Here is a 16561-nt window from a genome sequence, read left to right as displayed (position 1 = left end):
GTGTCTGATTAGCTGTGTTGTCTTTGGGAATGTTCTTCTTACTTCGTGACCACCATTCATCAGAACTGTGATGCTGCAGGAGATGTGAGAATACATCCAAGGGTTAAACAGATGGGAAACACTCTAAGGACAGCCCAGACATCCCTTTTCTTAAATCCGACTGTGGGCCATGAACCTGAAGTGCAGCACAGCAGCTATTCCAACAGTGAGCAGAGGTTGCCAGCTGGGCTGAACTGTGTTGAAAGATATTTTATAAATTGCTACCATTTAAAAGGATGGAGGCAACGTGCTTATCTCTCAGCTCATTTATTTTGTATATTTTAGAAAGAAACATGCAGTAGTATGAAAACTTAGCCCATTCTTAAGCCAAAAGTATCCTGGTTTCTTGACCCTCAACAGTGGCAAGTAGCAAGTGTTAAGGGAAGCATGTGGTAACAACTTCCCCATGACATTTTCCAGCCTCCATTAATTTGCAAGATTATATAAAGCAGCATAGGTAAAATCTAGTTTTAAAATAATATAGCTGCAAAAATATGATGCAAAATCAGTAATGCTATGTAGTTTTTGTTACTTTTTCATTAATGTGATGCATTTGAGCCTGAATGCACTTAATGAGAAGTTTCTAAATAATGTCAGAAATGCTGGAAATAGAAGAAATAACTTTTAAAACTTGAAATTCAAAGTTATTCAAACAATAGAAGCCAGACATTTGGTTATGTAAGCGCTATAAACAAGCTAGTTCATTCCTGCTCTCAGAAATCATTAACTAAAAGCTGAACTAAGGAGACAGATAGTATGCCCATCCCCATCCATTCAGGGAAAGCAATATTTACCCATCCAAACTAAAATCACTATGCAAAGTCCATCCAAAGTTCAGTAAAATGCTGGGCAGCTCCTCTCAAATCATTTATGATAGTGGAAAACAAAATCTCTGAAGTGAGAAGAGTAAACCCTGAGAGGTACTTGATAGGTACTGTAATGTCATCAATGGGACTTATTTTCCCCTGTGCCAAGACTAAGAATAGAAACATAGTATAGCAGGAAAAAACAGCAAGGAAGGCATTAAAATTAGTCAGGAACAAATAAGCTTTGAAGAACTGCTGTGCTAGCTTTCATCCAAGAGTACTGAAATAATTAGACAATGATTCCTATTAATAATTTTTGCTGATTTTTACCAAATATCACAATAATGGGGAATTCCAAAGGGCTGGGAAGATGCTCCTGTTGTGCCATTGTTCAGAAGGGGTCTCATGGAGTGCCTTGGTGGTTTGCCTGAAGTCAGTTCCAGAGAAAACTAAGAAAAGGGCATCATGAGAAAGAATTTAATATGATAACTGAAGGTCAGACATCATTATGTAGAAAATAATTGTTGCTTCTTCTGACATTGATTTGTTTGATGGGAGAGTGACATAGACATGCATGTATTTTAGTAGTTGTGATACATTTGATGTAGCTCTCTACTGAAAGATGCAAGGCTATATATGATAGCGATGATCTTTTGCTGCATAAGCAGAGTGTTGTATAACATAATATTAATCCCTGTCTGCAAATTAGTGAGAACTCTTTCCAAACTGAAAAATATTCAAAACAGAACTTTAAGAATGACCCAAGGTTTGAAAAACTCAGGAGAAAATACAGAACCTGTATCTAGCAAAAAGAAGATTAATGTTTCATCTGCTTAAAAGAAGAAGAATATAAAACAAGGGTTGGAATCTGAAACAAAAAAAAGAAAAAGAAAAACTTTCATCTCATTTTAACAGTGCAGGCAACTCACTCAGAACACCTCAGGAATATGGCTCCACATCTCTCCCTTACACCTAACTCTGTTGGCTTTGGATGTTCCTCTGAAAGGTGCTGGAGATGAAGCCACATGGAGGCATTGGGCTCTTAGGGAGTTATATTGTGGGTGGCCAGATGGTCCAACTGGACCTTACAGTCAGAATGACAGGAGTTTATTCTGGCAAATCTTCACATGAAGACAGTTGGACACAAAACCTGTCCACAAAAGGAAACAGGGAAAAAAATTACATGGAAAAGTTTTAGCCATCAGGGAGGAGCTCAACACAACCCAGTGCAGCACAGTCTCGCTAAAACCATCCTGAATGTCAGTGAGAGAATGTAGCATGTATATGTATAGATACGTCTCTGTGCTTAGGTGTCTCCTTCTAAGTGTTAGATATACATTACAGATATGGTTAAAAAATGTCTTAAAATTATGGTATTCCATTCTCAAAAAAGATGCCAAACATTAAGGCTTACCACAGAAACCCATGGTGATAGTGTGAGGCTGGGAAAGGTGAGTATTATATGTTGAAACTAAACTTTAAAACTGCATGGTGTCCCAATTACATTTCTGCAGTCATGCCCTTACAACAGGGAGAAGCATGCTTGGCAATTGCCAGAGCCCTTCTCCAGGGGCTTTTAAACAGGTTTGATTTTCACAGCCAGGCTGTTTTGTGAAGAGCATGCCAATTCAAACAGGCAGCATGAACATGTAGTGTGCCTCACAGTTTGCATTGTGACCATTATGAAAATTGCTGCAGCACAGCCGCTGGAGAGATGGTGGCCTTAAAGAGCACCAGCTCAAGCCTTTAGACATGTGGGTTTAGTTCTCTGGTCTTTACCAGGCTTTCCATTTGAGTTACACTTGAAGCAGTAACTGCAAGCTTTAAGTGAAAACCTCGATACCTATATCTACTTTTTTTCCAGTAAAGTTTTACAGACTCCTCACTTTTTGGTTCATGCTAAGCTCATGTCTAGACTATGTCCAGTCATGTCATTAAAATAACAGAGCAAAAGGGTACTGGGGGGTGAAGCAGTCTTTAGTCTTTCCAAAAAGTCACATAAACTGAGATCAGCATCACACAGGTCTTGAGCCTCTACTAGTTAGGGATCCACAAATGGCATTTACTTTCAGAGACCCAGTCTAATGTGCCTAGCTAAGCACACACCTGCTTCATCCAGCAACAACCCAAAAGCCATTGAGATTTTTGTTCAGAATGAAAGCTGAAGCTAGAGAAGCCTCTCACACATCTGAAGAAAAATAGGCTCAGCTTGTGTGTGTGGCTCACCTCAGAGCAAGGGCAAGGTGCACATACCCAGTTCTCAGATGTACTCAGAAGTGAGACACAAGCTCAGCAGGCTCTGTCTGAAGCTGAGCACCTCTGCAGAGCACAATTAAATTCATTGAACCTGTGCTTAAAGTTACAGGTCACATCATTCAGCAGGTGTGTGTGTACAGGAAAGAGCCTTTTCCACGAACTAAAAATACCTGAAACGCCTTTGGAGCTGGGATCTAGGATCATGTTTTCTTTATGGCCCAAATTTTTTAATGTTATTTTCTGTATGAAAGAGGTGTCTAAAGCAAAGGTGTGCTCAGGACCCTGTAGTTAGCTTGGGGCAACTAAACTCCAAAGGAAGACAACATTTAAGGGCCATCAGTGCTGCGTATTTGGGACTGCAGTCACAACCACCTGGCCTTTGCCATGAACAATTTTGGCAACTCTGGAGTCTGCTATAGTGTGGTAGGTTTCTCTCTGGCAGTTTGGTACCTAAGACATCTTCTAGGTTGAGTCCTGTGGTCTTTCCTAAGAAGTAGAGGCGAAATGAAATGCTAACTCTGTTATCACGTCAACTTGACTGTAGTGACTGTGTGCAGTTTTGGTGTGCAATATCATAGCTGATGGGAAATATCAATTCCACTTGGCTTAACTTGGTTTGCAAAGTGAAGAAGGTTACATCATATCGACCCACATTTTCGCCAGCTAAGAGCAGACACTATGGCTCTACTGGCACAAAGTAACTTGTGTTGGAATATGACCCCTATCACTCAGTTTTCCAGCTAAGGTGTAGGTATTCAGTGCAGTCATACTGAACTGAGATGTCAGGAAGCTCTGGAATTGCACTGCTGGGGAACATGGAAATGCCATTATTTGACATCAAATACATAATCTCTTTCCTAGGTGCAAACCTTGCAGAGTGCAGTCCTCTTTTTTTTTTTTTTTCTGGCAAGAGTAACACACTTTTCAGAGGTACCTGTACTTAACCTAGGTCTCTAAAATACTTCCAGGCACTGAGTAGGAAGATGCAATGGAAGTAGGAAAAAAAAGCCCTAGAAATTTTAGCAAATACACTTTATGCCAGCCTGTTCCACATCTGCTCACAGGGAAAACTGTGATTCCAGCAGTACAGTAGTTTTATATGCAGTTATTTTTAAATGAACTGCAGTCATTACCACATGGATATACATTGTTAATAGTGCAAATGAGTTAAATGGTCACAGACATCATACATGCACAATTCTAACAGTTCATGCCTGTAAATCCAGTGATGCTAACTGTTTTCAGCATATCTGTATATCTGTATTTTAGTTGCTGAGATTGCTCTAATACTTAAAAAAGAACAATGTGAAGAATTCAATGTGCATTCTAAACTGTAAACTCAATTTGCAATGAAATTACATTTTGTTTCTGCAGTGCAGTTGTCAGTAAATCAGTTTTCTTTTTAAAATGTATTAATGACAAAACAAGGGTCTTAAACTACTGCCTCTGGCATTAGTTGCTCAAATATAACTGTTACACTTTTTAACAACCAAATTAATTCCACATGAAGAGAAAAAGTGTTCACTCTTTTTCTTTCCCTTTTTCAAACTTTGCAGACGTCTTGCAGGAAATGGCTTGACATACATTCCTAAGGGAGCATTTGCTGGCCTTTTCAGTCTTAAAGTGCTGTAAGTAAACTGTGTGTTGTTTGATATATTTCTGATTTCCTAAATGCTCCAGGGAACTAATTAACCGGTGAAGTTTTGATCAAGAAAATTGCATAGTTTGATCAGTGCATTTTGAACAACTCAATGAAGATACATATGAACATCATTAAATCTTTGTTTTTTCACATAGAAAGTATCCTAAACACAAAGATTGGAAAACATTAATGGCATTCTAAAAACAACTTGCACATCAAGTAGATGCCTGTACAATATCAAAGGTAAAAATTGGTTTAGTTAATAGTTTCCCTAATTGTCTCAAAAGTTCTGATTTCACATCTAAAAATCTTAGTGAACTTTTCATGATCATATAAAATTGGGGCTGAATTCTGTTTTCCTTTTCTTGAAAACTGGGAGGAAAAATCATTATTGTGGAACACCGTGTAATTTAAAATGCAGTTTGTCTTTCATATCTTGTTCTTTCTGATGTAATTACTGTAAGATAAATTATAAAAACTATTACAAAATCCCATATTATTTGGAGTAATAAAACAGTTCATATAGATACTAAAATTATTAGCAGGCCACATTTCACAATATTGATACCAGAGAGGATCTTTGCCTATGAAAAGTTCACAGAGACTGTATTATTAGCAAGAACACCAGCCTCCTAGGCAGCATCAAGCCAAGCCAGATGCTACTGTAAGAGTATACAAAGCTCTGCTGAAAAAATACATAAGTGGGAAAGAAGTATGAAGAGCTTCCCACTCCATCTACTCTTAAGTTGGCCAGCTCTAGCTCTGGTTGGCCTGAGGAGATTTAGACCTGCCAAAAATGATTTCATTTACAATGTCCCATTAAGTATGCCTCATTTTGAAGGCAGCATGTACTACTTCAGTTTTACCCACACAGAATCCTTTAATATGTGTAGGAGTTGGTCCAAATAAGGATATTAGGCAGTGTGAATGAAAAGATTCTTTTGGAACAAAAAGTGATTTTGCAATCTCTGCAAGTGAAATGATGTGATATTTCAGAAAATAAGGCTTATCAGGTCATTGCTAGCAACCTTCTATTTGAGAAACTTGATTTCACTGGGAAGACATCAGTTTTTACCGATGAACATAAAATCTTATTCAAACCAAATCATAAACTCATCATGTAGTTCAAAGTTCCATTTGCCATGGTGGCATTTTCTTGAGTAAAGACTTCAAGAGTCAGTCCTTCACAGCTTTTATTCAGAATAAGAAACTGAAGCACTTGAGAAGGAGAAAAAAATCAGTACACGAGGATGACAGTTTCAGAATCACTAATGGCAATTAATGCCTCAAGCCCTATTGAAAGCAAATCAGATTTATTCTTTTCATTCCCTCAGCTGCTTTGAAAATCCTGCCCAAAACTGATGTGTAACTGTTCACAGAGCAAATACGCTTCAGGTATTTGTTTGCTTTGAAGAGAACCGGCATTTGACAGGGGCAGAGGATTGGAGTATTTGCGTAGCTTTCCTTTGTTTGTAATCTTGAAGTAGAACCAGTATAAAGGAGGTAAGCTTGGAAGAAAATTTGCAATAGTAAGAAATTATCTTTACTGTGTTCATTCTGTTCTTCTGCTGCTCTAAATGTAGGATGCTGCAGAATAACCAACTACGCCAGGTTCCTACTGAAGCACTCCAGAACTTGCGCAGCCTGCAGTCTCTGTGAGTATACTTGATAAATCATCTTGTAACCTTGCATGAACAATAATGAATAATTACCTATTAATTACCTGTTAATATCACTTAATAATGTGCTGAATCAACTTTTTCTTTTAACTCTCTTTGAGCTGCTTTTCAGGATAATTGTATTCTCAATTAAACATCAAAAGTGTCTGATTTCATTCTAGTAATTTCATGACACTAGCAGCTTCTTTGCAGCATTATAAACTGGTTCACTGTCTGAGGAGACACTCCTTGCCCTGCAATACTTTGTGTTTGTCAAGAAGAATATGATCCCTTGAGCACCGGTCTTTCCCATGATTTCTTGTTAAGATTCTTTACCAGGAAAAAGAAAGAACACCAAATGACTCCCTTGGATGTTTTCATTTTGTGTCTGTTTTTTTTCTCTTTAAGCAGTATGGGAAGCACTATTAACTCATCAAACAAAGTGTACTAGGGGTGCTTAATTAGATTCTGTGCTTTAGGCAGGTCTCCGTATTTATAGTTCTTGACTGTGCTATGCTGACTCAGTCCATGAGCTTCAGTTTTAACAGAACTCCTGCCAGAACTGCTAGACCAGAAATGAGGATTAGCTGCTTTGTGGTATGAAAGAAATTATCTTGTGCTTCTGCACCATAACATAAGGATGGTTGTACCAGGTCATGCTCAAAGCTGACCTAGTCCAGTATCCTGTCTTCAACAGCAGACGCCAAAGGAAAACAAGAAGGTCCGGCAAAGAATATAATAATGCTCCTTTGGTAAACTGTCCCAGCTGCCAGAGGTTTGCAATCAGGGACTCACGGTGCCCATTGTGGCTTCTCTGAATGTAATAGTTCTTAAAGAATTTTCTATAGCATGATGAAGTACCTCCTGTTATTTACAGGATTGCCTTTTCCCTAAGTGCCTCACTTGACACCTACCTGTACTGAAATTCATCTGCCACATTCCTCTTCAGTTAATTGAGTGTCATGAGTTCTTTCTGCTGCACTTGCAGTTCACATTTTGCAACCACAAGGCCACTCTTGCTGTCTCAACTCAAGAGACAGAAAATCTGAATTATCCACAGAATTATGTTGCCACCCAATATGAAAAAAACAAAACCAAAACCAAAAAGACTACATTTTCTAAAGGATTTACAGATTTTGAACATGCAGCATAAAATATCTTGACAACTGAAGACAGGCAGACAGGTTCTTTGGTCAGAGGAAAATGTGAACTGACTCTTCTCTGTGCTTTAGCTGACAACCTTGTGTTTTCACAGAATTGCTTCAAAATAAAGTTACTTTCCTAAAAAGTTCTAAATACAAATGTGGAACTCAATCTGGATATTCAAATAACTGTCACAAAAGAATTTCGCTACAGTGTGCACCAGTCATCATCACTTGATAAAAATCTAAGAGTGACAAGGATAGAGTGAACATCTATACCAGACTATCCAGTCTATTTACAGTTAAGAAGTATTGGTTGAGAAATGTACTGTGTTGAATGTGTTCTTCTTTTTTTGTGTGTATAGAAGTTCCAAGAGAATGTTTACATCTTTTGCACACATTCAATTCAGTTAAAATCTGAGGAACAGAATTAATGAAATGAATTGTTTTTCAGCAAAATTATGTCATCTGTGTATAACTTAACACTACAGAGACAAACATTATACTGTATTAGCTCCCAGGTTCTTATGTCCGTCTTGAACAACATTTACCTCCTTAATATACAAAGTGTTCGTTAAGGTTTCTAACGAAACCTGTTTCTAATGAAACAGACCTAAGAATTAATTATCTTATAATTGTTATTTGGTCAATGCCTTTTTTCTTTATTGACCAGACACAGACTGAAATATCTCAGCCATATACTTTTGAGGTTACAGTTCTTTCCTTTGATCTTTGAAAAAGTCATGAGAAAATACTGGTCTAGTGACTGTATTAGATTTTCTTTCTGCTAAACAAACAAAAAAATCTTGCGGAGATCACATCACTCTATACACATTCTGGACCAAAACATGATAAGCCAAGCAAACAAGAGTTCCTTTGTTGCTCTGAAAGACACTGTTGAATTTTCAGCACTTTTTTAAACAAAATAACATTCTCAGGCTTTGTTGCAAATATTTTTTTTCCTTAGGCAAAGAAGTTGAAGAAGTAAACCAAATGTAGTTTGTGCAGTTTCTGTAAAGGACCAATATTTTGTGACAGAATTAGAATAGAGGGTGAATAGGAGTGGTCAGTGGAAACCTTTAGACAGCTGTGTAGCAGACCCAAGATGGAATGATATGGGTTTGTACAGAAAAGCTACTATCACCTGAAAAACGATCACCAATAAAAGAGACCTCTTTGAGGAAAAGAAAACTATTAATCTTTTGTTTGCTTAATCGGGGTTGTGCCTGTCAGATAAAGGTGTGCACAGATTCAATTTCTTGTTTCCTATAGTCTAGGAATTTTCTGTTCACAAGGTGGTTCTTGCATTGGTTTCTGATTTACAATAGGAATTATTTCTTGAAACCTTTGAAATAGCAGGAGTCTTTTCAAGAGTGTAATTAAGAGGTTAAAAGCCTTCACAAAGGAAATTCCTGTAAGATAGCAACTTCTTGTATCTATTATGTTTAACTATGCAGGTGGCATGATTTCTGGAAGCCTCATTAACCCATTGCTTTAGATTAGTATAGATGTGAAAAACTGAAAACTGATGACAGGACTCAAATCTCTGCCTTCTGTGGTTTTACTCAAGAAGGGCAGTCATGTAGAAGGGCAGGCCGTGCTAACTGTCTTGCTACCTTAATCAACATGAATAGGATTATGTTAAAATCGTTTTTATGTAAGTAAGCATCTCATGTGTGTGTGTATATGCACAATATATGGGTATATATATGCACACACAAGTTTTCCCTGTTCATTCATCGTGAAAATTCAGGACAGTTTTTTGCACGAAGAGGTATTTCTGGATGATGCTCTCTTTATTATCTAGTTGGACTCAAAAATGAGAGTTTAGGTATCAATATTGAAAGATACATTAGTTTATGTTAAATGGCTTGTGGCACACAGAACAAGAGCTGAAATATTGCAGGAACATGCAACATTTCTTCCACTGTCTTGTCCAAGTTGTAATATTGCTGGCATGCAGAATGGCATGAGAAGTTTGAGTGATAAATATTTACAAATTTCTTAAGGCTTGACCTACTTCTAGAATAGATTAATGTTCTACAGACAGCAGACATTACTCAATAAATACTATAAAATGAGAAATAGGCCTTAAAAAAACCAAAAAAACCTCATAGATTTGTGAGTTTCATCTCCAACAGCAAAAATTTATGAGAAAAGCTTTATACTGTTCCTTAAAACAAAAAACAATATGGATTTTTTTCTATCAGTGAAGCAAGCAATAAGATTAAGCAGTGTTAAAACCACCAATTTTATAAAAGTCTTTGTAGTTCAGTAGTCAACTACAGTTATGTGCTTCTTTGATTAATAAATGAATTGAGCTATCAGATCTTGGACAATGATTGCATAGGATTTCAGTTCCCTCTGTAGTAGGAAGATTTAAGGAAGTAACCATAACATGTTGATTTTGAGATGTAGCTTTGATCTTCAAGTTCAGTAAATGAGTATCTTCAGCTTCTTATATGTGCTATGTTATAGGGCCTCTGAACTCTAATGTGAATGCAAATTTTCTGGATTCCTAGGCCTAACAATTCAAATGGCATTTATTTCTCTTAAGTGAAAAAGAGGAAAATATGTTCACGGGTGCCATGATTCAAAGGGAAGAGCAGATGATCACTGATGTGTCACAGCTTAGATGTTGGCAGCAAGGTGTGAAGTGTCACTTAAATGCTGCCTTCCTACTTATTCACCTGGAGCAAATGTATTTCTTCAGAACAGACTTAAAACAGAAAGTCTCTGGATTTTATGTTTCCTCCAGCATCCATATCTCCACTCTGCTTTTAAATCAAGAAACCTTTTAGTGATTTTGAATATATCTGTAGAGGGAAAAAAAACCTTTTACATATGTATATAGATTTATTTTTCAAATATTATTTTTACTTAACAGCTTTTTTTTTATTTAACATATGTTTTTGTTTAAATAGGTATATTTGTTTCTCTAGTGTAATGGCCTTATCATTTCTAATAACATCCCTTATATACCAGAATTGACATATAATTTAAGTATTTTTTTGAACAAGAAGGGATTGGTAAAACTGGCAATGTCTTACCAATCTTCTTTTTTTTTTTCCTTTTTTTTCCTGAATATATTCACACAAATTTTATATTACTAGCAACCAGTAAGTTACAGACCTCCATTTGCAAATGTTGCTAAATGAAGGAGGAAAGTGCAATTGGCATTGCTGATGGAAAAGCAAAGCTTCTGGCATTCTTTTATTTAGACTATTGTCATACAACCCTTTGCAGTGAATATTGAAACTTCACTCCTTGTGTATTTTCTTGTTTAGACATCAATATTAACAAGCAGCCTTTACTGCTCCATTGTCAGACACAGAAATAGTCAAAATCAAGAACAGATTGGGTGCCATCTCACTGCCCACACCAAACCAGCCATTGGGGACATTTAAAAGCAAGCTTTCTTTACTGTATGACCTGCTTCTATTCCTGTAAAATTTAAGAGAACTTTTACTTCAACACTAGAAAATAGGGGAGAATACAACATAGCCTGTCTTCCAAAGGACTGGAAACAGTTGACAGAGGGAAGAAATAAACCATCTCTTCTCCCTTCACAACCTGCAGAGTTGGAATTTAGTGAAGCAGATTAATTTGAATTCACAAGTAACAAGAAAACAATATCAATGAAATTTGTTTTACGTTTCCTAACAGAATTTGGAAATCATTGAATTTTATTTTTAAGATATTTTGGTATTTGTGGAGTGCCTGATGGTGACAGTAAGTTTTATATAACAGATTATCTAGAAATCACTTCGGATGTTCTTAATAATTGCCTGGCTGGAACAGGTCAGGAAATGGATTTTTCATCTTTTCCTTTCTCCTCTAAATATTTAACATTTCAAGAGAAGTTTCTATTCTTAATCAAAACAAAGAGTTGAAGACTTTGAAGGCAGAGGGTTCTGAAATGCATCCATCTTAGGCTTGAAATTAAAAAGCCTTTTTTTCAGAAATGTTAACTTTAAACAGTTTTTTCCAGTTTGATGCTTGTGTTAATAATCTTGTTTTTTAGTTAAAACACAAGCCAACTTTGATAAAATCACATTCTCCCAAGAGAAAGAAACGACAAGAGCTTTAGTTGTGGTTTCCCATCTCACACCCCAGGATAATTAAGTCTACAGAAGGCATTAACCTTCTTAGGAAACCTGGTACCTCATCAGGTACCCACAAACTCCCTGAGGAAGAATTTCTCACAGTTGAAATCAAGGTTATGTGTACCCATGACATTGTATACATACACAAAGATGTCTCAAAACTCACCATTGCAGTCTCCTCATATTGCACGTCAGCCACCCAAGCTTCTAGAGCCCTGGGCCGCACTAAGTAACAGAAGAGTGACTGAAACGTGCAGCACTAGTACAGTATCAGACCACTCTTTCTCAGCCACAGATTAGCTTGATAAGCAGCTGCAAGGAAGACAGAGGTGCAAGGTTCCCTAAAAGAGCATGTGCTGCTCTCTTGGGTGGGGTTCAGTCCCTATCTCAACCAGCTGTGGTGACAGCACTATACAGTGACAGACTTGCTACAGCCTGCCTAGCAAAGCAAATAGTGCTGGAGAGTGCTCACAGGCACTAGCTGTGATCGTCTGTCCTGCTGCACTGTTAACAGGGTCCTTGGCACACACCTGACCCATGCTGTAAGAAACAAACAGGTTTTACTGTAAAAAACTCTGGTCAGACTCTGCAGTGAAGCACTTTTAATTAAGCATTCTTGCAAGAGCAGGAGATAAAGCCATATACTGACAGCTATATCATGCCCCACAAACACAGCTACATTCTGCAGAAACAACATTAGCATCTTCCACAACACCAACTAACCTTTGCCTGAGCTGTTTTCTGGGACCATCTGGCAGGTTGCACACAGTGGGGACCATCCCTCTGCCACACTGGCACCTGGCTTGGGAGGAGAGGTCACTCGTGTGACACAGGCCAGTCCGAGACAGTTGGCTGCAGGACCTGGAAGCGTTCCCAGCCATATGAAATGTGCCACATCAAACAGTTGTGGACTCCTGATCTCAGTCTGCAGCCAGACTCCTAGGATAACCCAACAGCTCCTCTTAGCTTCCAGTTTTTCCCACCTGTGGGGACTGAGGGTACTCAGTATCAGTGCCAGTCTTTGTGTAAACCTAGTGTTGCAGTGGGCTGTTTGTGCTTTGTGCAATGTGCTAAAATCCTGGCCTGCTGTCTTGAATGCAAGTTTACCAAAACACATGAACAGCGTATTTGGATATGAAGGGAAGCCCTAAGGATTGAAAACTCTCAGAGCTACAGAGATCTCCTCATGTAAAACTGAGCAGTGGGACAGAAACAAATGGTTCTCAACTGAGACTTGTGACTTTTCTTTTTTGGTCTTGCTGTTGCCACACAGGGTTCTTTGTATCAGTCCTGTAGAAGCCCATACAAGGGCAGAGCTGAAAGCGAGCTGTGGGAACTGCTGTGCTTGTGTGTTGTAATTAAGCTCTTACAATAGTGCTAGCATTTTCCCCTGTGGACTGAAGGGGATATCCTGCGCAAAGGGCCATGTTTAAAAAGCAGGGCTCACAATAGCCAGCTATATTTTCATTACATCCACTTTTCAGAGCCAGTTTCAATGTCATTTGCCATTACTTAAATGAGGCTTTAGTCAAACTCCTGTGAACAAACCCTTGAGAGGGTCTGTGTCACCATACACTGGCAAAGATAGTGGGGCTGTAGGTGAAACTCTCCTGCCCACTGCGCCCTCCCCAGACAGGCCCTGTCCCCAGCTCCGGTCCATAATTTCGCCATATCTTGTGGTGAGGCTTGGCCATGATGCCCTGTGTAACACAGACAGGTCAGGAGAAGACAAAGGTAGTAGGAGAGGGAGGAGCACACCCTTTCTTTACTCCACCATGCCCAAAATCAGTCTTCACGTGCTTTTAGTTTTCTGCCTCCACTACCTGTTATATATGGTCCCTTTTCATTTGTGTTTATCTCTCATATTTTAAACTCAAATGACAGAAGAAGGTTTTTTTTTCTTGTCTTTATCATTTTTGTGTGTCTCCTCCAATCCCTTCATTGTATTCAGGCTCTCATCCCTTGCAAGAAGAAGTAATCCATGTAATAGCTGTTTGTTTCAGAGGAGAGAATGACCTGGGGGAAATCTCCTTCCCAATCCCATATCTAGCATCTGATTTAACCCTGAATGAATGAGCAAGACACTCCAAAGCAACATTAAGGAGTTTCTTGATCACAAGGTACATTTAGGCCTTGCTCTTGAGTGGAGACTCAGAAATAGGAAAAAAATATATATATTCTCTTAGAAACTTACCAGTGGCTTACAACTAAGTATCCAGTCATATTGAATTGATGAAAAAAAATGCAAATCAAATCTTTTTCAAACATCTACCTTCCCCCTTTTTACAGTACCAATAAATGAGTCCTGTTTAGAATTCTAGATGAATAAAAATCTTTTCATCATTTATGCACATGGTCATAGCATTCACAGTGTGTTACAGGAAACACCAGTGGGATACAGTCCTCAGCTCAAGCGTTTGCTTTGAAAGGTTTGGACATTTTAAGTGAGCTCATGGTGAATTTCATACTGGCTGCTTTATTTACATGCTGCCTATCAGAAGAGATCAAGCATTTCTGTTTCCCTAAATTGGCTCTCTCTGGAATATAATAGCAGCTTTCAAACTCACCACATGTTAGCTATATATTTTCAATTATAAATAGGGTCATGTTGGTGAGTTAATGGGTTTAGTTCTGGAAGTGCCAAAACTTTGATCAACGCATGTAAAACAATTGGCTGAAAACGGCGATTTTGATCATTGCTTTATATATCAGTGTGCATTACCTCCAGCATGACAGGAAACATAACCACTGCTGAAACCTTTTAATATCTGCAAGAGGGAAAATGGTACTTGGACATTTTTAAAAGATTAGATAACAAAAGAGCACTTGAGGCAATACTTCTTAAGAGCACTTGCAGGATATGTAATCCAGTTATAGAACCTGCAGCACAAATCAGTGTAGCTTGTTGATTTCTTCCAAGGTTTATTTAAACAACAATTCAACTACCTACAATTTCATTTATACTGTAGCAGTCCCATTTGTTTACTGTGTTGTGTAGTTTGTTCACATAGCCAGTGGTGAGTTTATAGTTGCAAACTTTGGTTATAAATAAATCAGTTCCTTGATTTGTTGTCAAATATTGGTAAGAGAAAAATCCTGGTCTTACTGACAAGAGCAGAAATATTGCCATTTCAGCCACAGGATTACATGCAGACAACTGACTGTTGGCTTCACCATGCTGCCAGGCCTCCTGTGCGTAACTCCTGTGGAGTCACAGCGATGTCAGAGCTGCACAGGCAGGATTCCTATTGAATAAGATGTTCACTGTAATACAGTAACACATTTAGTTTGAATAAAGCCTCCATTCTTTAATCAGTGTAACTGTCAAACTAAGGCAACTGTAACTGCTTAGTTTACATACCAACATCACCCAGGGAAGAAATTTACTTCTGACTGAACACAAAGAAACCTCATCTACTCATTCAAATTATACCTTATTTGAAAACACAGGCGTAGCGTGGTTGTTGCCTGGGGAATGGGGGAGGTACAGCACGAGTATTTCTAAACATTTCCAGCCTCACCCATTTGTTGACAGACCCTTGAGTTATTTTGGAAGTTGACTCTGCTGCCTGCCATGTCAGTTATTATATTGAAAATTTAATTGTACAAGGGCTTTGACACTGAACTTTATAAATTTGTTCCAACTGACCTTGTCTCAGTTATTTGCCAGCCTGGCACGGAGCCTCAGCAGTCATTATTTGTTCTCATGCAGTAGGTAGGAGCAGCGTGGAGCAGGAGATAGAGTGGACCTGACATTTTACATGACTGTAAATGAGGAAGCAGCTTTAAATAAAGAGATTAGTATACCCGCCACAAAGAGTATTGCATTTCCCTCAAACAGACCAAACTTAGGTTTTACAGAATTACCTCTTTGTACCCTGGGTGTGGCTGTTAGTTCTGTATAGATGTTTTTAAAACATCTATTTAAATTTATTTCTGTTTCACCATTTGCTTAATTACTCCTCTGTACAGACATCTTCAAGAGAAGCTTTTAAACCTGACTTTCATGTTCTGAACAAGATAAAAGTCACTGCAACACTTTAAAAGCAGAAAAAGTGTTTCAGAGTACAGATCACCATCTGAAGCATTTTTAAAAATCTTTTCCTGAAAGCATCATGATGGGAGAGCAAAACAGAGCAAAAGCAAAAGCCAGTGAATTGTATGACTTAATATTTGTAGTGCTACATCTGCAAAAGGTTCGGTAGATTTGATCCTGATTTGCATGAGTGTGCGAGTGAGATACCACCTTTGGGCTCTGGAAGGGGCGTGATGTGCAGTTGAGCTCCCTCTGTTGGCTCTGCTGAAGCTGGTGTATGTATAATGACTGCTTTTTCAAAATCAATACATCAGCAACACTAATCTCTATTGAAAAAAAAAATGTGTTTACTAAAAACTGTGAACTTCAGTGCTCGTTACAATCATTGGAATAAACAATATTTAGGAAAAGGTAAAATGGGAACAGAGACACAAAAGCAAGTTTTATTTCTGGCTCAGAATGAGTGTGGAAACCCGAATCATCTTGCAGCTCAGTGATTTACAGGATCTGGAAGAGAATCTCTGTCTGAGTTTCTGGCACTTTTTTTATTCTACCCTTTCAAGTAATTGAGGAAGGAAACAAATTCATAGCTGGTGTGTAGAGAGGCTCTGCTCAAAAATTTTCAGTGTGTGTTCTCAGTGAGATGATGGCTCCAAAGGAGAGCTGTCTGCAGAGAGACAAGATGACAAGGAGACTTGTAGACATGGTGTGAGGTCTCAGGGGTGAGGCTGCAAGCAAGATAGAAATATAGAATCTCCAGAAAATGAACTTTATGGACTGGCATTTATAGATGTGGAAGCCTCTTTGGGATTGTGTTCTTCATGATAACTTATGGTAGCCATTGTGTAAGTCAACTGTTCTTTTCTCAGAGTCAAT

General features: G+C 38.2%; 1 protein-coding gene across 1 annotated transcript in view; it reads left to right on the top strand.

Annotated features, from left to right (window-relative positions):
* Window positions 1–16561, top strand: part of LGR5 (leucine rich repeat containing G protein-coupled receptor 5) — an 87607-nt gene that overhangs the window by 45981 nt on the left and 25065 nt on the right. The window contains exons 3-4 of the mRNA XM_061999597.1: window positions 4658–4729; window positions 6327–6398. Of these exons, the coding sequence (XP_061855581.1) occupies window positions 4658–4729; window positions 6327–6398 (144 nt within the window). The remainder of the gene's footprint in view (window positions 1–4657; window positions 4730–6326; window positions 6399–16561) is intronic.

This window comes from Colius striatus, chromosome 1 (assembly GCF_028858725.1).
Source record: "Colius striatus isolate bColStr4 chromosome 1, bColStr4.1.hap1, whole genome shotgun sequence".
Lineage (NCBI taxonomy): Eukaryota > Metazoa > Chordata > Aves > Coliiformes > Coliidae > Colius > Colius striatus.
Note: the sequence above shows the minus strand (reverse complement) of the source record. Positions and strands in the feature narration are given on the sequence as shown.